This window comes from Stegostoma tigrinum, chromosome 42 (genome assembly GCF_030684315.1).
Source record: "Stegostoma tigrinum isolate sSteTig4 chromosome 42, sSteTig4.hap1, whole genome shotgun sequence".
Taxonomy (NCBI): domain Eukaryota; kingdom Metazoa; phylum Chordata; class Chondrichthyes; order Orectolobiformes; family Stegostomatidae; genus Stegostoma; species Stegostoma tigrinum.
In genome coordinates this window covers 7,810,239-7,836,082 of record NC_081395.1, presented here as the reverse complement: position 1 = coordinate 7,836,082, position 25,844 = coordinate 7,810,239, and the positions used below count along the sequence as shown (strand labels likewise).

At 44.7% G+C, this 25,844-nt stretch overlaps 1 protein-coding gene across 11 annotated transcripts in view; it reads right to left on the bottom strand.

Annotated features, from left to right (window-relative positions):
- zmp:0000001168 (signal-induced proliferation-associated 1-like protein 2) overlaps positions 1–25,844 on the bottom strand; it is an 87,060-nt gene that overhangs the window by 5,660 nt on the left and 55,556 nt on the right. For all 11 annotated transcript variants that reach the window (XR_009443131.1, XM_048525089.2, XM_048525092.2 and 8 more), the window contains exons 6-15: positions 25,479–25,582; positions 24,467–24,624; positions 22,820–23,402; positions 13,023–13,297; positions 11,225–11,428; positions 9,831–9,951; positions 3,924–4,095; positions 3,466–3,561; positions 2,933–2,999; positions 238–316 (exon numbers count right to left, since the gene is read on the bottom strand). Coding sequence is in view for 10 of the 11 variants with exons in the window: in XM_048525089.2 (XP_048381046.1) it covers positions 238–316; positions 2,933–2,999; positions 3,466–3,561; positions 3,924–4,095; positions 9,831–9,951; positions 11,225–11,428; positions 13,023–13,297; positions 22,820–23,402; positions 24,467–24,624; positions 25,479–25,582 (1,859 nt within the window). In the remaining variant the exon portion in view is untranslated. The remainder of the gene's footprint in view (positions 1–237; positions 317–2,932; positions 3,000–3,465; positions 3,562–3,923; positions 4,096–9,830; positions 9,952–11,224; positions 11,429–13,022; positions 13,298–22,819; positions 23,403–24,466; positions 24,625–25,478; positions 25,583–25,844) is intronic.

Below are 25,844 nucleotides of genomic sequence, written 5' to 3'. Positions count from 1 at the left end.
CACCCGATCACATCAAACACTTCCAGAGCAGGTATATCACAGGGTTAAATACAGACTAAAGCTTTTTCCCCTACATCTGATTTCTAACCCTAACCCTTTGCACTAGTTTTAGGGGCTTGTATGATGTACATTAGGAGCCTTCTCCCCTCAGTTCCCCATGATCCTGTTTCCTCCTCCCTGATATCGCACAGGTCACTGACTTTGCATGGTGGCCCCTGTTTGATCCTGCTGCCTCACCTTAATCAGCTTCTCATTCAGCTGCTTGACAATAGCTTCCAAATGAACCACTTTCTCATTGAGGCCTGTTGGAGATTGACTGCGAGGAAAAACAAGAAAATTAAATAAACAAGTTAATTAAAGTATGAGCTGCCAGAGGAAGTGAAGGAGGCTGGTACAACTACAACATTTAAAAGGCATCTGGATGGGTATATTAATAGGAAGGGTTTAGAGGGATACCAGCCAAATGCTGGCAAATGGGACTAGATTAATTTAGGAAATCTGGTCAGCATGGACAAGTTGGATCAAAGAGTCGCTTTCCATGCCATACAACTCTTGGACTCTAAATCCCAGTTCAAATCATATCACAGAAATTCAGTTGTCTGCTCACTTCTCAATATTTTCCCTTTATGCTCCTCTGTGGGCACTGAATCTTACTGGGGTGTGGCTCTAGCTGTCTACTCATTGGTGAATGTAGGAAGTGAGTGCCAGCAGGGAAACAAACCATGAAGCCATCATAATACAGCCCATGTCTTCCTTCCTTCAACACTCAGATATTGCCAACAAGGTGGGTTGAAGGGAATGAGCAATAATTTGATCACTAGTTTCAGGAGCTGGAATCTAGACTTTTCCCATTTTGATTTCACCACTCCTTAACCCATGCAAGCTTGTTGCAGCCTCAGCCCTGTCTGAGTACTGCTAACTCAGCATGTCCTGATACTAAACTAGGCAAGAATGTGAGCCATGAGGAAGTTACACACAGGTTGCAAGATGATTTAGACAAGCCATTAGTGGACAGGTACACGGCAGAGCATTTCTTAAACGGTGAGATATTTGGAAGCATGGATGTCAGAAGGGACCTGGGTATCCTCATAAGTCATTGAAAGCTTGTAGGAACAGTAAGTAATTCAGGAGGCAAATCGAATGCTGACCTTTATGACAAGAGGAATTGAATACAAGTAAGTTAGTCTTGCTGCAATGAGACGACAGTTGGAGTATCGTGCATATTTTTGGTTCCTTTACCTAAGAGGGGATTATAGTTACCATTCAGGGAATCCAATGAAGGCTCACCAGACTGATTTCTGTAAAGATTTATAAGGAGATACTGAGCACAGTGGCCTTACATTCTCCAGAGTTTGGCAGAATGAGAGGTGATCTCACTGAAGCTCACAGGGCTTGACAGAGTAAGATATCAAGGATCAGCGATCGCAATCACAAAACAAAGGCCAGGCCATTTAGGACTGAGATTCGGAAGAAATCATTCACTCACAGTGGGCTGAATCTTTGGAACTTACTACCTCAGAGGGCAGTGAAGACTCAGTCACTGCACAAATTCAAGACATGGATCACTGGAGTTCTAGGTATTAAATTTATCAATGGCTATGCAATACTGTGGGAAAATGGCACTGAAGCAGAAGATCAGCCATGATCTAGTCGAATGATGAAGCAAACCAAAGGGTCAAATTACTTACTCCTATTTCTTATATTCCAATGTTCTAGCCCAGCACGAAACTTTTCTCAAATCTTTGTTTGGGTGAGGGGTGTCAAAGAGTGGTGGTATTCGGTTTGGGAGGATTTAGATAGGGGTCGGCGGAAACTGGGAAACTCAGAAACTCAGTCCTCCCTCCCTTCGACTTGCTAATGTTGACTCCCAGAAGCCTACAGATGGCACCGTCTGCTGTTAAACAGCACTGGCCTCTGTACTGTCGCTGACAGACAGCTTGTACTGCAGGCCTACTCGCCACCCATCCTCTCCCTGATCCGGGGATGCCCGTCAGTTTGATCTTTTAATGATTGGCAAGAAGAAATGGCTGTATTTTTATAGACGTGATCACATCCTCTAAGTATCCCAAAATTCCACTGTGGTACTTTTTTATCCTTAAGTGTACTTGCTGTTGTAACACAGGAAATGCAGGATTGCCAATTTGTGCACAGCACGCTCCCAAAAACAACAATGTGATAATGACTCAGACCATCTGCTTTGGGTGATGCTGGATGAGGTCAAAAATCACATGGCACCAGGTTATAATCCGACAGGTTTATTTGAAAACACAAGCTTCCAGAGCATTGCTACACCTGATGAAGGAGCAATGCTGCGAAAGCTAGTGTTTTCAAATAAACCTGTTCGACCATGACCTGGTGCCATTGACTTTCGACCTCATCCAACCCAGTCCAACACTGGCACCTCCACGTCATTTTCATTTCAAAGCAGTGTTTACCTGAAAGGGCAGTTCAGAACTCAGGTTTAACATCCTAACTGAAAAACGGCATATCTGACAGTGCTGTGCTCCCTTACGACTGGAACGAGGACTGCCATCAATGTGCTCAGACCCCATCATCGAATGTGTGACAGAAGTTAAACAGATGCACACACAATGTCATTCCAACCCAAGAGCACATTTCAACTTAAAAGTCAGACAAATGCTATCCAAGACAATATGGTGTCACACCTGTATATTCAGATATAGAATTACACAAAATGGGCAGCGCAGTTGCAGGCCATTCAGCCCGAACGGCATATGCCAGCCATTTCTACTCCAGATGAGTCTCCTTACCTTCTTACACCTTCCTTCTCCAAGGCCTCCAGAGACCACCTGGTGAAATCTACACAACTAACTGAGTCAATTAGTGTCCAGACTGATGAGCCCTCAGAGTACTTAGAAATTCCACTGATTAGCAGTCTGAGTGAGCCCCTCTAGTGTTGACATCAACGTACCTTGATCTGCCTGCTTCTGTGAAGTCAACCCTGTTATCAGCTCTGGATGGCTCTGCTGTGCTCTCATCTGATAAAAGAAAGAGAAAAGATTCATTGGAGCAACTGACACCTGAGGGAGGTAGCCAGTCTTCAAGAGTACGGCACGGGGCTAACTACAGACACCACATAATCATGCCCAGTTGTGAGCAAAGCTCTTCTCCAGTGATTGAGCAAAGTTATCAAAGCACTTTGCCTGTTGTTGCAATTATTTTTAAGGGTGACATTGGCCCAGGGTCACAGGGAAGGGTTAACTGCTCTGGCCCACAGAAGAGAGTCACAGTGGTGGGGTCAACAGGCCTGTGCAATAGGCAAGAGATCACTGCCCCTGGAAGAAGGAGGTGTTACTCACCCTGTTAACTAGAACCACAGTGACTTACATTAGTCCAGCTGCCTTGCAATATACTTCAAACAGGTAGCTCACCCTCCCATCTAAGTATGAAACCAAGTAAAGAGATTTCATGGTCCCACAGTGTTCCATTCAGAAACCTACTCACCTTCCAGCGAAAGGGACTGTACCAGGCTATCACAGTATGAAGCTATGTCTGCCAATGACTGCCACTCAGTGTTAGAGTTATCAGAGGTCGCAGTATCTGAAAAGGAAAGACGAAATAATGTAACTTGCACAGAATGGGATGTCTTCTCAGTGTTATCCTGAAGCACTGTGCACCCTCCTCTTCCAAAATTACACTTTTTGAGAGGCCAGGTATTGGGTCTACCTTACCTAATTGCCCCTTATAGTATCTAGACTCTTGAATACCCAACTGTTGGAGGCCTCACCACTGAGCCAAGCCCAGTCCTATCCCAACAGCAAGCGAGAGTCAAAACACAGCTCAGATTCTTTATCCCTGGGGGAAGGATGAGGATAGAAAATAAAATTTCTTATGATGACTGTGGGTCTTGGGCATTTTCCAGTTATCTCTCCTCAACCCAATGTCGCAGCTGGTTACTTTACCGGCCAGTTCGAGGCAAGATGGCAAGTTTTGGTTGGCGCCAGCAGGTGAGCTGCTCAACATGGATTCAGTCAGATGGGCCTGTTGGGAGTCCTGGAGGTCAGGATCGGAGCTGCTCGAAGAGGAAATCCCAGCAGAGTTGGTCCCAGAGAAAGAGTTTTGGAGAGTAGCAGCCTGGATTAGAATCAGAAAAAGCCATTGGTGTCATTATCACAGGGATTTCTGGTAGCATTACTGAAATTGTTCTTGGGCTTGTAATGTTATACTTACATTCATACACTACCTTAACAAGATGTCATATACAGCACATTACTTTAGAGTAGTGTATAGCCAAGTGCATCAGGCATTTTGCACGTCAATATTGCATTATATGATCAATGGGCAATTAATCTGTCGTTTCTGGGGAAGCAGCTGAGAGGGGAATGTTGGTTCTAGGACATTAGGAGAACCATCAAACACCTCCTCCCACCCCCCACAACACTTCTTCCAGCATCAGCTTTGGCATCATTGACAAGAACTCATATTTTTTTTCTTTATTCATCCACAGGACAAGGGTGTCTCTGGCAATGCAGCATTTATTGTCCATCCCTAATTGCCAGAGGGCAGTTAAGAGTTGACCACATCGTTGTGGGTCTGGAGTCACATGTAGACCAGACCAGGTAAGGATGGCAGTTTTCTTCCCTAAAGGACATTAGTGAACCAGATGGGTTTTTTTCTGACAATCAACAACAGATTCACAGCATCATTACACTGTTAATTCCAGATATTTAGTGAACTCAAGTTCCACCATCTGCTGTTGTGGGATTTGATCCTGGGTCCCCAGAACATTATCTGGGCCTCTGGATTAACAGTCCAGCGATAAAACCACTAGGCCACCGCCTCCCCTACATAGACAGCGGAATGGTGTGGGGGAAAGAAAGCATGGTGGGGCTTCTTTTCATGTCTCGCCTGTAAGACAGCACCTCTCCAACAGCGTATTGTTCCTTCAGTGATACTCTCCCCGTGGAGCGTCAGCCTGGGTGCAGGCTGAAGTCGTGGAGCGGAAATTGGACCCATCACTTTCTGGGTGAGAGAGAGAAGAGTGAGACTAACAGCACAGAGTGGACACAAGGAGAAACAGGATGAAGAGGTTAGGCCCAAAAGGGAGGTCAGTTTGTTTGAGAAAAGATGATCAAGTTGGAATTAACATTTCTGTACTGGGAGAGGAAATGGATACAGACAGTATTTGGGATGCAACAATGATTGAATGCATTTCTGGAAAGGCTTAAGGGATAGGGCGAGAAGGTGGAAAGGTGAAGTTAAAAACACACACACACACACACACACACACACACACACACACACACACACACAGTCATACCACCCCAATAGCACAAGTCAGACAAATGCTATCCAAGACACATGGTGTCACATCTGTATATTCAGATATAGAATTACACAAAATGTACATAGAACATAGAACATAGAACATAGAACAGTACAGCACAGAACAGGCCCTTCAGCCCACAATGTTGTGCCGACCATTGATCCTCATGGATGCACCCTCAAATTTCTGTGACCATATGCATGTCCAGCAGTCTCTTAAATGACCCCAATGACCTTGCTTCCACAACTGCTGCTGGCAACGCATTCCATGCTCTCACAACTCTCTGCGTAAAGAACCTGCCTCTGACATCCCCTCTATACTTTCCACCAACCAGCTTAAAACTATGACCCCTCGTGCTAGCCATTTCTGCCCTGGGAAATAGTCTCTGGCTATCGACTCTATCTATGCCTCTCATTATCTTGTATACCTCAATTAGGTCCCCTCTCCTCCTCCTTTTCTCCAATGAAAAGAGACCGAGCTCAGTCAACCTCTCTTCATAAGATAAGCCCTCCAGTCCAGGCAGCATCCTGGTAAACCTCCTCTGAACCCTCTCCAAAGCATCCACATCTTTCCTATAATAGGGCGCCCAGAACTGGACGCAGTATTCCAAGTGCGGTCTAACCAAAGTTTTATAGAGCTGCAACAAGATCTCACGACTCTTAAACTCAATCCCCCTGTACAGCACAGTCATAAGCCATTCAGCCCAAATGGTATAAGCCAGCCATTTCTGGTCCAGATGAGTCTCCTTCCACCCTTCAGTTAGCACTATATATACTTTTTTCGCTCAAGTACTTATCCAGTTTCCCTGTAAATGTATCGATGCTCTTCACCAGAACTTCTCCACGCAAATTCAACACTCTCACCATTCATTGAAGTTCCTCCTGAATTTCCTATTGCATTTGTTTTGTGGCTATCTCACTTCTTTCGGCCTGTCTTCTAGTCTCTTCACCCCCATCCTCTCCCTCACCTCAAGTAGGAAGACCTTCTCCATATCTAGCAATCTCCTAAAGTTGCCCCTCAGTCTTCTTTTTCCTGGAGAAAAAAAAACCCAGCCTCTTCAACCTTTTCTGGGGGTTATAACCTCTCAGCTCTAGCACCATCATCGCAAATCCTTTTCACACCTTCCCCAGTGCCTCAATGTCCATTTTGTCAAATGGAAACCAGAACAGTACTCAAACTAGCAGATCATTGTCAGATATTCTGGGAGTTGAGACTCTTGGGTTTTTACAGCGAGAAGGCTGCATATTATTCATGAAAAGATACGGAAATAAATTGGTCAACGATCTCACCAGAGGTAGAGAAGTTTTTTTTTCTTATTGACTCCTGGAAAATAAGCAGATAATATTTCCTTTGCTGGTGGAAAATGAAAAAATAATACTGCAGTTAGATAAGGCTGTCTCCACCTGCATTATGATAGGACAGCTGTTTACCCTTCATCTTTCTCGGGTGTGACTTTTACAGATAAGGTTAAAAAAAAACTTAAAATGGTCTTTTCTTACTTGCATCTTTCATTCCTTAACAAATGAGCATATCGAAGCAAATATTTTTTCTAAGAAAAGCTTTAGAAGGATATTTGTTCTGAGCATCCCTGCAAAAGTGAAAGATGTTGCAATCCCCTCCAGATGTTTTCATTCTTTTGTCCGAGCAGTTTTTTTGAGTCCTCAGCAGAAACACAAAAATGAAAAAAGCAGCCTGTCGAAGATACTCAGGATATGATCTATAACATGAGCAATCCACTTTGAAATTGGACATAATTTCAAACTCTGATTATCATACATATAACAAGTTGTAAAGGGATCCTGTCATGTTACCCTTGAAGCAGACGAACAATGTCTTTAACATGGTAAAACATTCAAAAGCTCTTCACAGCACCACAAAAAGTTTGACACAGAGTGCATATGAACACATTAGGACAAGTAGCCAAAAGCTTGATCAAAGATGTTTTTAAGCTGCTTCTTAAAGGAGGAGAGTCAAAAAGATGGCTAAGGGAATTCCAGAATTTGGGGCTCAGACAGCTGAAGGCACGACTGTCAACGGTGTAGCAAAAAGAAGCAAGGAGGATAATGGCCAGTTCTGAATTGGAGGAGGGCCAAGATCTTAGGGGGTTGGAGAAGTTTACAGAGATATCAGTGGGGTGAGGCCACAGGGGAGAGATTCAAACAGAGGAGGACCTGGGGTGTAGGTTTCATGAAAAATACAATTTCCCATTCTAATCTCCTGACATCATGGGTGATATTGGAGGTTTTGGAGTGGTTGAAAAGAGGTTTGATTCATCATTCAAAACACCTTGCATATAGGGACCAGTTTATTTCAGTTACGCCTGTTTACAATGGAGCAACTTAGACTCAGCCTGTGTGAAGTTGGATAAAATAACAGAGGTCTAGGATTGTGTCCACAAAATAAATGATCTTAATTAGAGGGTTTTCATTTGGAACAAGCTGCCCAAAATGAAGGAGATTCAACACTATCCTTCAAAAAGGAACTGGACAGCTATTTGAAAGGAAATCCAATCGGCAGGGGCCTGGTGGTGGTGGTGGGGGTGGGGGGGTGGGGGGGTGGGGGCGGTGTGTGCATTGGTGGAACTAAATACACAGCTCTTTTAAACTGCCGGCATTGTCACGATGGGCCACACGGCCTACATCTCCACTGTATTAGTCTGTGATTCTATGAGATGTATTGGAATGCATTCACAAGTTATGTAATGGTAAAGCCAGTTTGAACATTGAGCAGCTCCTCATCGCTTCTGAGAACAGTCAGCCCACTGACTAAGTTTCTGCAACTTGCAGTGAACAATCATTCACCTCTCACCACAGCAGGGAGCTGGGCTTGTGCCTGGCTAGGGAGAGGATGCCATTGTGCTGTAAAAATGGGCCATTTCACTCTGGCAGGCTAATGGAGGACTCGAGAGGAACTGTGCAAATTTCCCACCATCCCGGCCATCCATTGGAATGCCCTAGTCCTTTACCTCGACTGGGTGTTCAAACTTATTATTCCAGGATTGTACAATGGAGCATCCATCAGGAATTCCACCATTAAATGATTTTTAAAACATTTTTTAAAATCAGGCCATAGTCAGCTTTACTGCCACGTCTTGCCCAAATAAAGGCAGCATGATTTATTGTAATAGAGTGCGGCACTAGCAACAATGAGCCAACCTGAAATAAGGAGGAAATTCTTCCGCCAGGGGGCGGTTCATCTGTGGAACTCACTGCCAAGGAGGCTATGGAGACCAAGTCATTGAATGTATTTAAGACAGAAATAGGTAGGGTCTTGATTAATAAGGGGCTCAAGAGTTATGGGGAGAAAGCAGGAGAATGAGGTTGAGAAGTGTATCAGCCATGAGTGAATGGTAGACCAGGCTTGATGGGCCATATGGCCTAATTCCACTCTGATATTTTATGCTGCATAGTCCTGATTTGATGTCAAGGTTCCAGCTCCATCAAGTTCAGTCTGATCCTCAGATTGTAGAGTCTGTCCCAGGAATGAGCCTGAGTGCTTCGTTGAATTCACAGTATATTAAATAAATTAAGGCCAGGCTGCTCAGTGGGGCTTGGGGGAACATTGTTACTTTGCATTCATGATAAAAGTGCACCACTAGTCCATGTCCCTGTTTATAATGTCTGGATTAACACTCACCCACCCACTTCACCAAATAATATGGGATGCCTGACTCATTTTCCAACTTCCGTAGAAAAACTAAACAAAAGAAAACACACTATCAAAGCAATGGGTATAGCTAAAACTAATATTCAGATTTATTTACAGGCTGAGTAATATACAGAAGTAGTGAAACACAGCAAGATATTGGGTACAATACTTAAAACCATTAAAAACTGGAATAAATCCATGAAGATGATAAAGGTAGACCGATCAGAACATATTTCTTACACAGATTGATAAACAACGCAACTTGCGCATGGAAGAGTTTCTCACAGACCTTCACGAAGCAAAATCATACATGTACGAGGCAAATTTTCAGTGCCCCCCCACCCCCCCGAGTTCAAATCCTCAGTCAGTACCAGAAACATGAGCAATCTGCACCAGATCAGTACCATAGGATTTATTTCGTGTTGAGAACAGACAGAAACATGGGTTTATGTACCACACCAGGAGAGGCTTGATATTAACATCTAGGTGCTACAGAATGGTCTTCTTCCAAGCAAGCCCCGTTGCAGATCAGCAATTAAATTCGATTATCCCACAGTCTGCCAATCCTCACAGGTTAACACTCAGAATAGTCTTTTTTTTGGGGAGGGGCACCTGTTAAGTCATTGAAGCCATAACTTCACCTGATTGGCGGGAGTTGCAGGTACCATATAAATGGCCTACTTTCCTTCGAAAGAACCAATCATTTAATTATCTCAGATTCATTCACTGATGTGAGGCGGTCAGGTGGGGGTTGGGGGAAGGGTGCAGGGAAGACAGCACATCAACTTCCAACTTAAGTCTAGCTACTTTGAACAGCGTTGGAAATCAAAGATCGAAAATCCCCGTACACGTCGCAGGGCATGAACTCTGCTTTCGGCTTAGCTGCGTTACTGACCTGGGTGTCACCTGCATCTGGCTCCAGGTTTCCAGAAGGCAGCAGGTGCTGAGAGTTTGCAGCCAAGATGAGATCAGGAGGTGATGCCTTTAGGGAACTGAAGTCAGCATCTTCCTTAGTCCTGAAAAACAGAGAAACTACAGCCGTCAAAGTGTTCAAAAAAAAGTCAGGCTAAAATTGCCATCAACAAACCTTCATATAATGGAAGGTTCGATATGCACCAACCACTATCTCATCTGATCTTATGCTAAGTGAACTTAGTCACAGCTCATCCTTGGAGACAGTTGGAACTGCCGATGCTGGAGTCTGAGATAACAAGATGTAGAGTTGGATGAACACAGCAGGCCAAGCAGCATCAAAGGAGCAGGAAGGCTGACGTTTCGAATCTGGACCCTTCTTCAGAAAATCAGCTCATCCTTGTTGCCTATGTTCTAACTCACACCAAGTCCTATCCACCCTCCTGTACTTACTGACTTACATCATCTCCTGTTGTGGCAGCAGCTTAGTTTGAAAATTCTCATCCTTCTTTTTACATGTCTCCACAGTATCCATACTTAACTTCCTCCAGCCCCTACAACCTGCAGGATGATTGTCAAATTCTTATTGATCCTAAATTATGATCTCTATACCATGAACACGCCCCTTAACTGCTTGGTCCCAAACACCGGAATTCCTTCCATGCAGCTCTCCAGGTTTCAATTCTCTTTGAGAAAAAATACTCCCTTAAACCTACCTCTTTAATCAAGTTTTTGATCACCTGGCTCAATCTATCCATTATTTGATTCTGTATCCCTCACTCAATCACTCATTCACAGGAACCAGTCAGCCCCTGGTGTCTATTCAGTAAGTCAGTGAGACCATGGCTGATCTGTGTCTTATGTTTTTCTACCCTAGTGTAGCAAAAATCGATCAATCCTGAATTTAAGTAGAGCCAGTATCCACTACCTTTTGTGCAAAGGCATCTTTCCCAGCTTTTCTCCACAATGGCCTTGTTTGATCTGATGGTTACACTACACTTCTTTGTTGTAGAATTCATCCCCATCACCACTAGCAAAAATTGCACAGTCTATGCCGTCAATTACTGTCAAAATCTTAAATTCAAATTGTGCCTGAACATTATATATTCTAATGGAATATGGAATGGCCGTCTTTCCTTATCTAATGCTGGAAGGCTTGGTAACTTACTGATGATCTATGCTACAGTCCTTGCAAGAACAGTATATCATTCCTCATTGTGCGGCAGTCTAAATAGGGCATTGTATGGTTACAGTGAAACATCCGCCACTTAATATTTCAGCCCACTACTTAGAAAGGCCCTTTCTCGATTATTTCCTCTCGGGACATCTGCCATGCTTTGCTTTCATAATTCAATTCAATCATTCATTCATAAATACCTCTGGCTTTGGGCAGATGTCTTCTCCAGAGAGCAGCTACGCATTGTCAGGCACTGATCCCCCTCTGAACTGGTGTTGCGGGTTTCCTGGAGCGAGGACATCCTTAGGATTCGCAAGCAAGGAGACCCCAGGCCCGTGTCTGTCACTCTTTCTCCCTTTCGCTCAGTCTCCTCGATTGACTTTCGGTACAGCTCAGAAAAACTCCTTCAGAAACAGAAAACAAATTCGGATTGAGACTGTGACTGTCACCTCCTCAAGGCACCTTAAGACACCAAAGTGGAGTTACTGCCGTGACGTGAGGAAACATGGCAGTCAATTTACACACAGTAACATCCCACAAACAGATATGTGAGTGACCAGCTTAATTTTCTTTTCTTATGGTGACGTTGGTTGAAGAATAAATATCAGACTGCATGACTCAAGGGAAAAGTTCCTTGTTCCTCTTCCAACAGCATAATGGGATATTTATTTCCATCTGAAAGGGCGGAAGGGCATCTCTGTTCAATGTCTCATTCGAGAAACAGTATCTTTGACAGCCCATTGCTTCCAGCACTTGACAGAACATCAGTCTGAATTATGGATTTTATTCCCTGGAGTGGGCCTGTAATCTGCTATCTTTAGAGGTGAAACAGTTACACATGCAGATTCGTACTTCCCTTGGATTACTGCACAGTATCGAGGAATCTTGTTTCATTCTTCCCTCTCTACCCCAATATCCCTGATGGTTATTGTAAAGCCCCTATCCTGGTTGATAGCACGTAACTCAGAACAGGTCAAGCAAGACCAATTCTCTCAGATAAGTGAAAACAAAAATGACAGAACTGCAGGTGCTATGAATTAGAGACAAAAACAGAAATTGCTGGAAAAGCCCAGCAGGTCTGGAGCCATCTGTGGAGAGAAATCAGAGTTAACGGTCCAGTTCTGAGGAAGGGTCACTCAACCCGAAACATTAAGTCTGGTCACTCTCGACTGATGCTGCCAGACTGGCTGAGCTTTTCCAGCAATTTCTACTTTTGTTCCTCAAATAAGTGTGTCACAGGCCTAATTGCGAGGAGAGCGGATTCATCATTAATGACAGACATTCTTCTGAAAGTTTCTGTTAAATTAAATCAGAAAATTGCACTTAGCACCCATGCAGTTGTAAATTTAAGCTAAGCAATTTATTTACAGCAGCTGGTCATCATTAACAACTCGGGCTCCTCATCTAAGGTCCATTTACACCCCATTCCCCCGTTTCCAACAACGAACTATCAGTTAACAGCTCCTTCTCTTCCCATTGGTTTCTCATTTCACTTCCCTTGTTCCTTGTTAGTGGCTCTCACACCACATTAACAGCTTCTGCTCTTCGTTAAGCATCTCCAAGCCCACTGTTAACAGTTCTTACCTCCTTGTTAATAGCTTTCATTAGCATCAACAGCATCTAGACCCTGTCCCCCTTAGAAGATATGCATTGTCATCCAGCAAATAGAAAAATATGGAAGATTCTGGAAAATTTCAGCTTTACTAAACTCCAATAACACCCCAATTCTCCTCTCTAAGTACTTGGTTCTCCCCAGGCTTCTCCTGCGTACCCTCCCCGAGGCTACAGAAATCAGAGGGGGTCAAGTAAACACTTCTGGTTTATCCACGCAAAATGTTCACCCTACCCAACCTTCTGCACCTACATCCTCCCACATCCACCCATACCCCATTCTCTTTCCACAGACCAGTGTCTCCTCACATTGATGGCATTTAGATCTAGCCAATAAAGCAAGGACAAACTTCATTTATCGCCGTCCTGCTGTGACAGAATGCCTACATTCTCGGCTTTCCCTTGCTGTCAGGTGGGATGACGGTTATCCTCACGCTGTTGGCTTTCCTCAGATACTCAGCCCTCTCCTTGTAGGACAGGGACACCACCGGAATGTCGCAGATCCTGACCAACCGGCTGTAAAGCTTCAGGCCCTTCAGGTCAGCGTAACCTTTCTTCTCCACCTGGGTCACAATTCCTTCTCCGTTGGTTTGAAAGCCCAGATGGTGGACACTGTTCCTGAGGAGGACAAGATCTTCAGTTTCACATCCTGTGGTTACGACCTGTTGAAAATACAATGGTGGACAGCCATCAGGGAATGCTACAGATGCCCAGTGGTTTTGTGCCCAGGAAAAACAACAGCAGTGGGAGTAGACCACAAGGCCCCTAGAAACTACTCCATCCTTCAGTCAGATCGTATTTAATCTCCTTCAATTTCACCTCCCCAGGACTATCCCCTTGACATCCTTAGCGACCATTCAGCCATGTCAGTGTTGAATATACTGAACTTCAGTCCAACCAGCCCTCTGGGGTGGAGAATTCCAGAGATTCACCTGTCCGATTAAAAAGACTTCTCCTCATCTCAGCCCTTCACAGCAGATCCCTTCTCAAAACTCTAGGTAAATAGACTAACCAGTCAGGTAACAGCCTCTCAGCACATATCTTTTCAAACCCATCCAAGGAGTTTATGGTTGAGTGGGAAAGAGAGCAAGATCTTTAAAATGATGAAGCTCTTCAATAGGAGTAGATTAGGACTCATCAGATAGGAGAGGTGGGTTAAAAGGGGAGAATTGCATAGCTAGGGGCTATGAGATGACTATTAATAAATCCAGTGACAGATTAAAGAGCACAAGGTGTGGAGCTGGATGAACACAGCAGGCCAAGCAGCGTCAGAGGAGCCGGAAGGCTGACGTGAAGGGTCTAGGCCCTTCTTCAGAAAGATTTTCTGAAGATGGGTCTCGGCCCAAAATGTCAGCCTTCTGGCTCCTCTGATGCTGCCTGGCCTGCTGTGTTCATCTAGCACCACACCTTGTTATCTCAGAGCCTCCAGCATCAGCAGTGCCTACTATCTCTGAAACAGATTAAAGAGTAACTTCTTTACTGAAAGAATGGAGAGAATGGAACTCACACCCAACAAATTGATCAAGAAATATTTTAGATCCTTAGAAGAGCGCCTTGATGAGCACATCAGAAAGAAAGGAAAATAACTTCTTATTGACATAAAATATGAAATAAGGTGGAAGAAGATGCAGAAGCAGCACAGCAATGCTGTAAATCCTATACAATATAACATATCCTGTTGGTCTGATCCTATGTTCAAATCAGAACAAATTAGCTCATTGTGTTTTGGAAACTGTTAAGTAAACCACGGTCAACTCAGGGTTCTCATTAGTGCCGTTTTATTCTGGGATATCACTGCATCCACAGTTGTCACTTGCCTTCTGCTACTAACTACTGAAGCGATAGAGGATGTAGCTACAGAGGAGATGGGGTTCCTGAATGGGGGAATTCCACAGTTGAAATATAGGAGGCTCAGTTACTCACCAGCACTCCTTTCCTTTTAACCTTCACTTCCTCTTATGAAATCATGGGCAGAGCAAGTAGGAAACTGAAGGTGACAGGAAGGCCAGGGTACAGTTAAAATTCCGCTAACTATGGAGCCATGAGTGTTTATGCCTTGCTATTAAAGTTCTGGTGTAGGTGGACACTTCCTGTCCAGCCTCCTGCTGCTGTGGTATCACATCACATGTTCACTGCGAAAATTTAAGACAGGAATGGAAGGACAGCCATTCAGTCCTTCGGGCCTGTTCCACCACAATTCAATGAGATTGTGGCTGATTTGTATTAACCTCAGTTGACAAAACGGTGTTTTTTAAAACTTAATGTCAGATTTGAAATATATTCAGCCTGCATCCGCTGTTTCTGTGTGAGACATTTTCGCACTAAAATCACCCTTTGTATTCGGAAGTCTTAAGCTAAACTAAGTGGCCTGCCTTTGAATTTAAAACTATGTCTCGTCCTCGTTGCCCCAGCAGTGGTCTGTCCTGAGGAAACAGGGCCCTTTTTGGCTGGGCATAGACACAGGCTGTTCCACATATTCCTCAAACTGCAGTGAGATATAGGATCAAAAAAAAATTCCTGCACTTTTCTCACTGATATTGCATGAAGCATAAACATTGAGTGCAGGCCACCAAAGGGGTTGGGGAGCCAGGGGAGGGAGGTCCTGCTACTCTTCCTAGAAACAGTGACCTGAAGATGTTTTATGTCTGCTGGAGGGTGCAGTTGTGAATTTTTAATGTCTCATGCAAGAGACAGCATCAAGGACCACCATGTAGTCATGCCCCGGGGTGGGGATGTGGGTCTGGCATGGGTAAGGCCATGAGGTTGAGAATATCAAATGTCTGTCCCAGGTAGTCAGCCACAGCGCGCATTACGGTGATGCGATTACAAGAGCAAAGGGCTGCAGGAAAGCAGAGCGGCATTGAGAAAAACGCAAGGCAAAAAAGACAGCAAGCTACACAGCAGATGCAACAATCACGATTTATTCATTATTTTATTTCAGCCAGTGGTTACAGAGAAGGACATCAGACCAACGATATGCAGAGTCAGCACGCAGCTGTCACTTTACGTTACACACAAACAACACACAGGTTCAACTCCTTGAGTGGCTGGCTATTGGATGGACATTCAACAAGTAAAGCACAACCATAGAGTAATCCATACAGTATTAGTATTGTTATTATGGAACACAGAAAACAACGAAAGGGAAAGACAGTTAGCAGGTTAGTGAAAAATGTGTCTCTTCATATTTTGTGTACCGCTCTGTAGAGAGGTTCGCAAACAACCCCACAAATGCTGATTAAAGGACTGATAATTCAGCTAAATTGCTAAAGGGGTGGTGACCGGCCAAGTTTTAAACAGGCTGCGTCCAGCCTAGGGAAGATGCACCTAATGAGGAACAGGAGACTCAACAGGACTGCCACCTTGTAAAAACAGATAATTCCCATTTGAAAAATGTTATTTCTTTTTCGATATATTGTTTATCTGCCTTGCAGCACTTCCCTATGAACAGCAACATCTGCTCAGAAAGAATGGTGTTAACTGACCAGGTCATTTCTCGGGCCTCTCTCATTCAACTTAGGGCTGTCGCTGTGTATTAGACCCTATCCCACATCTCCTCATTATCTGAATGTACAGCATGGAATAACAGCATTTGGCCCAGCTGCTCCATTTTGGTGTTTATGCTTCAAACAAGACTCCCTATCTTATTTTATCTCACCTCACCAGCATAGTCTTATGTTCCCAGAGCAACACTTTAAACGTATTGATTCTATTTGCCTCAACTGTTTCCTGTGGCAGAAGATTCCCCCTTTTCTTGCTGATATCTAGATAAAGGTGTTTTTTCTTAATTCCCCCATTAAATTTGTTTTTGAAGGTCCTAAACTTATGATCCTGAGTTCCAGTCTCCCCCATCAGTGGAATCATAATCTCTAGATCTCCACCAACAAATCCTTTCATCGCCTTAAGGACATTTATCAGGTCATCCCTCACCAGCCCCTTTTCCATGAGAAAGAACCCCAGCCTGTTCACACTTTGCTGTTACCAGAATTGAGAGCTGACAGTATATTATCTTTGTAAATTTGTTTTGCACATTCCCGGATGCCTTTATGCCAACTGTGTAAGATGGAAACCGGAACTGTTTTAACAAGGCTGTAAGTGTGGTCTAACCAAGGACCTACGTATGTTTGAAACAGCTTCCTGGGGTTGTTGGTCACTGTGCGAAGAGTCTGATTTGAGACAGTGATAGTATGTTATGTCCTATTAACATGACCCACAAACCCTCTCACCATTACTGACACGATAATGGATTCTCACTGCCTGAGGTTAAAATGATAGTGTCAGGGTTAGTCCAATGTGTAGGTAATAGAAGGTATGGAAGATAACACTGAGGAATAAAAGAAGCTAGAAAATAAAGTCAGTAAGATGGAGGAATTGACAAAAAGAAATGAGTTTATATCTTAGTTAAGGCTCCACTTCTCAATACATTAGAAGCAGCACTGCAAATGATTAAGAACCATAAAAACACAGATGGAATCCTGGGCATCAACGCAAGGGATTTAAAATATTTAAGTCACAAAGTAACAGGGACTGGGAACGGCACAAAGTAACAAGGGCTGGGAACGGCACAAAGTAACAAGGGCTGGGAACGGCACAAAGTAACAAGGGCTGGGAACGGCACAAAGTAACAAGGGCTGGGAACGGCACAAAGTAACAAGGGCTGGGAACGGCACAAAGTAACAAGGGCTGGGAACGGCACAAAGTAACAAGGGCTGGGAACGGCACAAAGTAACAAGGGCTGGGAACGGCACAAAGTAACAAGGGCTGGGAACGGCACAAAGTAACAAGGGCTGGGAACGGCACAAAGTAACAAGGGCTGGGAACGGCACAAAGTAACAAGGGCTGGGAACGGCACAAAGTAACAAGGGCTGGGAACGGCACAAAGTAACAAGGGCTGGGAACGGCACAAAGTAACAAGGGCTGGGAACGGCACAAAGTAACAAGGGCTGGGAACGGCACAAAGTAACAAGGGCTGGGAACGGCACAAAGTAACAAGGGCTGGGAACGGCACAAAGTAACAAGGGCTGGGAACGGCACAAAGTAACAAGGGCTGGGAACGGCACAAAGTAACAAGGGCTGGGAACGGCACAAAGTAACAAGGGCTGGGAACGGCACAAAGTAACAAGGGCTGGGAACGGCACAAAGTAACAAGGGCTGGGAACGGCACAAAGTAACAAGGGCTGGGAACGGCACAAAGTAACAAGGGCTGGGAACGGCACAAAGTAACAAGGGCTGGGAACGGCACAAAGTAACAAGGGCTGGGAACGGCACAAAGTAACAAGGGCTGGGAACGGCACAAAGTAACAAGGGCTGGGAACGGCACAAAGTAACAAGGGCTGGGAACGGCACAAAGTAACAAGGGCTGGGAACGGCACAAAGTAACAAGGGCTGGGAACGGCACAAAGTAACAAGGGCTGGGAACGGCACAAAGTAACAAGGGCTGGGAACGGCACAAAGTAACAAGGGCTGGGAACGGCACAAAGTAACAAGGGCTGGGAACGGCACAAAGTAACAAGGGCTGGGAACGGCACAAAGTAACAAGGGCTGGGAACGGCACAAAGTAACAAGGGCTGGGAACGGCACAAAGTAACAAGGGCTGGGAACGGCACAAAGTAACAAGGGCTGGGAACGGCACAAAGTAACAGGGATTGGGAATGGAAAGATAAGACAAGAAAGAAAAGGAAAAATTGAGAATCAAGAGATAGGGAGATGGAAAGAGAAAGGAAAAAGAGAAGAGAAGCACGTGAAGATGAATAAGCATGGAAAGAATTATAATGGATGGAAGGCAGATAGAGAGGACAAGAAGAAAGTGGGAGTATGGATAAAGAGAAAACAAGTATGGAGAAGACAGGAATGAGGAAGGGAGGAGAAAGAGAATGCGTGAACAGAGTCAGTGGACAGAAACAGTTGAATGGGTTATGAGAGAGACAATGAGGACAGAGGTGGAGGAAAAATGACAGAAGAATACAGGGATGGAGAGAGCGCACTATCTCTCTGCATTGTCAAAAATGCTGTCTTTCAGAAAGGATGCAACATAAAGAAAATCTGAAACTTTTCTACATTGCTACAGTAATTCCACAACTAAACTTCACAAGGTACTAAGTTGGATGAAAAGTCTCCGAGGAGCCCTGAGCTTATGAAAAGTACTGGAGAACTGCAATTTAAAAAACAACAGTTTAGCAATGCCATAATTTAAGACTTTCATTGTTGTCTTCAAATCCCTGTATGGTCTCGCCTCCCTCTGACATTTTTAATTTACCCCAACCTTTCAAGATATCTGGCACGTTTTCAATTTTGAAGAACCTCAGTCTTAGAGGCCCTAAATTCTGGAAATCCCTCCCACACCCTCTCTCTGTGACTCCCTTGTCTGCTCCACTCCCCCCTCCAGGCCCACCACACCCAGCACTTTTCCCTGCAACCGCAAGAAGTGCTACACTTGCCCCCACACTTCCCCCCTCAGCCCCATCCCAGGCCCTAAGAAGGCTTTCCACATCAAGCAGATGTTCACCTGCACATCTGCCAATGAGGTATACTGCATCCATTGTTCCCGTTGTGGCCTCCTCTACATCGGGGAAAGCAAGCGGAGGTTTGGGGACCACTTTGCAGAACACCTAAGCTCAGTTTGCACTAAACAACTGCACCTCCCAGTCGCGAACCATTTTAACTCCCCCTCAACTCCTCAGACAACATGTCCATCCTGGGCCTCCTGCAGTGCCACTACGATGTCACCCAACGGTTACAGGAACAGCAACTCATATTCCATTTGGAAACCCCGCAGCCCAATGGTATCAATGAGAACTTGACAAGCCTCAAAATCTCCCCTTCCCCCACCGCATCCCAAAACCAGCCCAGCTTGTCCCTGCCTCCCTAACCTGTCCTTCCTCCCACCTATCCCCTCCTCCCACCTCAAGCCCCACCTTCAACTCGTACCTACTGACCTCAACCCAGCCCCCTGACCTGTCTGTCCTCCCTGGGCTGACCTATCTCCTCCCTACCTCCCCACCTACACTCACCTTTACTGGCTCCATCCCCACCTCTTTGACTTGTCTGTCTCCTCTCCACCTATCTTCTTCTCCATCCATTTTCTATCTACCCCTCCTTTCCTCCCTATTTATTTCAGAACTCCCTTTCCCTCCCCCATTTCTGAAGACGGGTCTAGGCCCGAAACATCAGCTTTCCTGCTCCTCTGACGCTGCTTGGCCTGCTGCGTTCATCCAGCTCTACACCTTGTTATCTCAGATTCTCCAGCATCTGCAGTTCCTACTATTTCTGTAGTGTCAGTGAGTCCGTTTTTGAAATCTCTGTCCCAAGCCTTTCACTGTCCTGTGCATTCAAAAGAAAAATCAAACCCCACAACTTCTTTTAAATTCATTCATGGGATTCATTGCCCGTCTTTAATTGCCCAGAGGGCAGTTAAGAGGCAATCACATTGCTGTGGGTCTGGAGTCACATATCGGCCAGACCAGGTAAGGATGGCAGCTTCCTTCCCTAAACGATATTAGACAACTTACTCAAACCATAATGAAAATCTCACACAACCTTTCTCTGGCCTTCAGGATTCAGAGCTCACAAACATGCCAATTTCTATAATCACCATTGATATTTATAAAAGAATGAAGAGACATTGGTAAACATTTGAGATGGACACCAGGACCAGAATATCTGTTATCATCTCCTTCATCAGTGTTCTCCTCTCCAACAGTCAACAATCAAATGCCGTTCCAGTATTGATAAACAGAAAGAATGGTTTGCGATTTATATATTTTAAAAGTCTACATTTAGCAGAATTCAACTCATCAGTTGATGAGTCTCTCAGAGAGTCAGTGTGGACTTGTTAGGCCGAATGGCTTGTTTCCACACTTTAGAGATTCTATGTTTGTATGGTTCATCTGTCGGTGCACAACTGGAGATGTCACACTTTGGCGACAGAAGAAAGAAAAATAAGCCTTATTTTATTCTTGGAACAAAAGACAACAATTTAATGCCAATAAGTGAAACTGACCTCAAATTCACTACAACTACAGTTAACATGGCTTCCCGGAGGAACTGCCCGAGGAAAAGTGCCAGGGCAAATTAGCAAATGCTCTTGGGACAACCGTGAGCAATGCCACAAGACTCAGCCTAGCAATTCCAGGATTGCACAGAATGTCTGTTGGTGTCTAAGGGTAAAAGGCAAGTAAACATTCCTCACAACCTTGTGACTGTCACATTTAAATGGGATGCTCCACTTCGTCTCCAGATGCATAACCAAGGGACAATAAGCCTGGCTAAGTACACAACACAGCATCCTTAAGACACTGCCCCTTTAAGAACAAAACCTAGGACAGCTATTCACATCAGTGGATTTCTGGTTCCGCTTTGAGATCAAGAATTTTAAAAAAAATTCTTCCCCTCTTACATAACCTCCTGTTTCCCTTTTTATATGAAATTCTGCTTCCCTTTCTTCGCATGCAGGAAGGGTTGGTATCATATAATATCTACATTATTTGTCTGTATTAATATGGACTTCATATCTAAATCCAACTAACCTTATACAAATGTTATTACAATGATTTTTGTCATATATTAAAGTATTGCTGATCTTCCTGCATGGCACAGGAAGTAATGGAAGACAGCTCTCACAGCACTATTGGATTATTAACTGAAAAGGACGGAAGCCAATGGCACTAGTTTCATTTTAGATTTCAGGTTCCCTGGCCCTGCTTTATTTCACCCCAGTGGGCTTAAGAAAGCCATGTGTTGTCTCCTCAAGCATTACTTGAATGGTCAGCAATCAAATCCCATCCACGCCTGGCACCCTTACAGCAAGTGGGTGCTGGAGAATGCTAAAGGCCAGGAAACCTGACAGGTTCTCCAACCCAATCTCACCAGGAAGAGCTGAGGACATTTCATTCTGTATTGCAGCCTCAGTGAAGATTAGCAACGTCAGGACAGACCAGGGACGAGGTTCCCTGCTCCCCTGGCTCAGTGTTGCAATCGACGAAATGACCTAACTGAATCATTCTTTCAACATTTCAGTGGCTGTATGATGAACACAAGACAATACACACATAACAACATTATGACAATTAAAAGTGTTGGACACTACAGATTATCCAAACAGAACAGAGTGACTGGAAACTTAGCACCAGTAGGCTCTTTAGCCTGAGCTGTCAACACGAAGGCTCCAGCCAGTGCCACAGGTGGACAAGCTTGGTCTTATGTTGTTTTCACCGGAGGTATCAGGTTTGTGTATTTTTGACAGACTCATGCCCCTGGCCAAATGTGCACAAAGCACCACCACAACGTAAACCCCATTTGGGCTTTGATTGTAATGTTTACCATGCACGACACTCAGCTACTACTTGCCGATGAGAGTTAGCATTTTGCCTCAAAGATCTGGTCATTGGCTACCCAACATGCCAACTAGGACCTACAATCTGTTTCCCTGGCTAAAAACCACTTAATATGCGTGGTCTTCCTCTCAAGTCATTGAAAAGAAAACTGCCCCATTAACTCTTGTCCCAGTCCAGCCACTTTTCAATTGCAGCTGGTATTTCTGGCGTGGGGAGAGCGATGGTTATCACCTTTAACACATTCCAAGCAACTGTCACGTGGCATCTCTTAAGAATTGCTTAAAGAGCACCACTGGGTATAGATTTATCAGTAAGGAGGAGGTCGGATTAATGGGATGTGCGGTTGGACTAGATTGATTGGGTTGAGAGGATGTTTGGACATTGGTCAGAGTTGGGTAATTTGATTAATCAGTGGGATGAGTTGAATTGGTAGGTGGCTGGACTTGAGTGAGTAAGTTGAAAGATTGTTTGCTTGATAGATTGGTGGGCGAGTTGCATTCTGTTGTTCAGGTCAGTTAGGTTGCTGTGTTTAGGTTGGGTCAGTTGTTGCATTAGTGAATGGTTCAGATAGCTGGATTGCAGTTGGCTAGTTGTTTGGTCAATTGATGAGGTGCAGTGTGGTGATTGGTGTTGGTCAGGTTATTGGGCATGGCAATAGTTAGCTGGCCGGATGGGTTGGGTTGGTTTGCCTGATTTATCAATTGCTTTATTTTATCAGCTTGAATAATGCATAGGGAAATACAAGGTGTCTCCTGCCTCTTGGCACAGGGACGAGCCCCCAGCTCATGTTTTGGGCAGCATGCTGGCAGTTACTGTGGCAGTGCACATCTCGCAGTCTCTTCCCACACTTACCTCCAGCCGTTGAACAATTTCAGTGATGTCATCTGGCTGGCTTTCCAAAGTCTTAATCATCACGAATTCTCCTCGCTCGTAATAAATTATAATGGTCCCAGGAGATAAGGTCCAACCAATCACATCCCGGCAGGAGCAATTCCACACAACCACTCGCAGCTTCTGATCAAGCAGCACAACAAACTCATTGGAGATTCCCAGGACGCACTCAGCTTCCTCAGGGGTATGCGTCAGGCGGGCAGTAACACTCCAGACCAGAGCGCCGGCACTGTGCATCTCGGGGGCCCGGTTCAACTTCAACTTCTCCTTCTTCTTGGTAGGCAGCGAGATGATGGCTGCCAGTTTGGATGAGGAAGAGTCCAGGGTAGCTGTGGTGACATAGTTATCCGCTAGGTCCTTGAGGTACTCCTGCCGCGTTCTCGTGGCCATGGCATGGAACTTCTCCGACTTCTCTGCCGCGTTCTCAGCATTGACGACTTTGGCAAGCAAAAAGTCCCGGAAGTTGGCCGATTTAGGGAAGGTCACCCCCTTCTGGAAAAAGGGCCCAAACTCAGGAATATCTTTCGATCGGGTGACTGCAACACTGGAAAGAAGAAGTAAGAATGTGTATATTCCACCTATTTCACAACCTCTGGACATCGGATATTCCTCTACAAACAGTTAGAAATGTTTAATTTTAGAAACACTTGTTACTTAGTTCACACAACAGCTAATTCATGCTTAGCATAGTGCCAAAGATAGTTATATGATACATGACCAAATCATTTATCGGTTGAAGGACATGTTTAGCCCAGGACTGCCCACTGTTTTCGATGAAATAGTGACTGTGAGATCTTTGATAGAAGCTTTGGTTTGACTTCTCACCCAAAAGGTAGCATCTCCAACTGTGTGCCACTCACTCACTACTATCCTCTAACAGTCAGCACTCCAGAAATATGGATCTCAGCTCTCACTCTACCTTCATTTCGGAGTTGCCCTTTGCCTTGCTCTATCGTAGAGCCTTTTAGCCTCTGTGTTAGCTGGATGCAGTGGGGAGCACCACACTGACATTGGATTCAAGACAGTTCCAATACACTATTTTTAGCGGTGCCACCTTTTGGGTGAGATAGTATTCTAACACCCTGGCTGCCCTCTCATGTTATGGATCCTGAAGCAACACCATAGAGGTCATTATCAGTCACCAAGTCATGTTTTATTTACACACGAGCAGTCCTTTAATTTAATACTGCCTCATTCAAAGTCAGCTACCGAAGCATCAATGTCTCTGAAACTCCTGTTTATATCTGTCAGCCAGGGCTCCCTGATTGGACCAGGTTAACAAGCTAATTTGGGACTCATATTCTATGAGGCTCAATCTTGCCGGCCTTGTTATAATCACTACAGATCCCAGCACAATTTGAATCTATGATTTTGTGCGGAAAATATATATTGGTACACAAAGTATATCACAATTAGATATGACACATGCTGGATGAACCAGAAGGTCAATTGACTGGAATTGTTCATATGTTCTCAAGAGCAGACCAAAGCCCTTGGCTCCAGGTGCCTGCAAGAGGCCTATCCTTAAATGATCTCCAGGAAGCCTGTGTTCGGGTACTCACAGGAGGCCTGTATCTACGAACCTGTGAGATCAGTGTACCTACTTACCTGTATGACACATCGTCAGTGCAGGGATCGTGAACTTGTACCACTAGGAAGACATGTTGGAAGTGCGATCGGATGGTTTTTGGTGTGAACGGGCCAGCTCTGGGCTCCTGGAAGACGATGGTGACTATATCGTTGCCAATGTGACGCTTTCTTAAAAGCTAGAATTACAAAATAAAGGCAGATGTAGAAAAGCAAATAGTTATGCGCTCTAAAGCAATTTACTTGAACAGAACATAGCTTTCCCACAAAAGCTCAAATGTCAGGCTTCATTAGGTTATTTGCTGAAACTTTTCTTCCAATGCCAGTGTGCTTACAGCATTTGAACAAGGAGCTTTCCTCTGTATCTAAGCTCATGCTGTCACGGTCCTTGGAGTGTTTGATGGGGACAGTATAGAGGTAACAGTGTGGAGCTGGAGGAACACAGCAGGCCAGGCAGCGTAAGGGGAGCAGGAAAGCTGACAATTTGGGTTTGGACCCTTCTTCAGAAATGGGTGAGGGGAAGGGGGCTCCGAAATAAATAGAGAGAGGTGGAGGAACTGTGTCATCTTAGACTTCAGCATCAGCAGTTCTTACTATCTCACAGAATAGAGGTTTTTTTTACAGTTTAAGAATAGAAGAAGATTTACTTTGTGTCTAACTCCTTTCTGTACCTGTATGAGAGTGTTTGAAGGTGCTTTACTCTGCATCTAATTCCAAGCTGTCCCTGTCCTCAGAGTGTTTGATGAGGGACAGTGTAGAGGAAGCTTTACTCTGTATCTAACCCAATGCTGTATTTGCCCTGGGAGAGTTCACTGCTGATGTCAGACTGAGTGAGAAGAGGAAGGTGGTCTAATCCTCAATTATCAGGTCTGGTCTATACAGGGGGTGTGTGATGGTCCAGATGTGAGCAGGTTATTACCTTTTACCCTAATGGGTTCATTAATAAAACTAAGCTGTCTAATGGCTACTGAAAGCAGTGTCTGTGAAGACTGCCCAACAGAGGGCTATAGGTACAGACCAAAGCAGTACGTACCTGTTGGCTATTGTTGGCAGTATACGGAAGCATAGTTGACACGTGGAACATAATCTCATACTCCTGGTACGTGGTGTAGAGCGAATGAGTACCCGTGGAGTCCGCTGCAAGAGGAGAGGAAGCTTTTAGACCCTCGGTCCAGTCTGCTCCTACTCCACTCCTACTCTCTTGTACTGTGCCCCCTTCCTGGCTTGCACCGGGTTCCACAGAAGCTGGCAACCCTCAAGCAATGATGATCATGATCACGTCATCAGTAATTGTAAAAATCCGTCAGTTTCACTAATGTCCTGAAGAAAAAGGGTTTCTGCCATCCTTACCCAATCTGGTCTGCATGTGAATCTAGACACTTAACTGCTCTCTGAAATC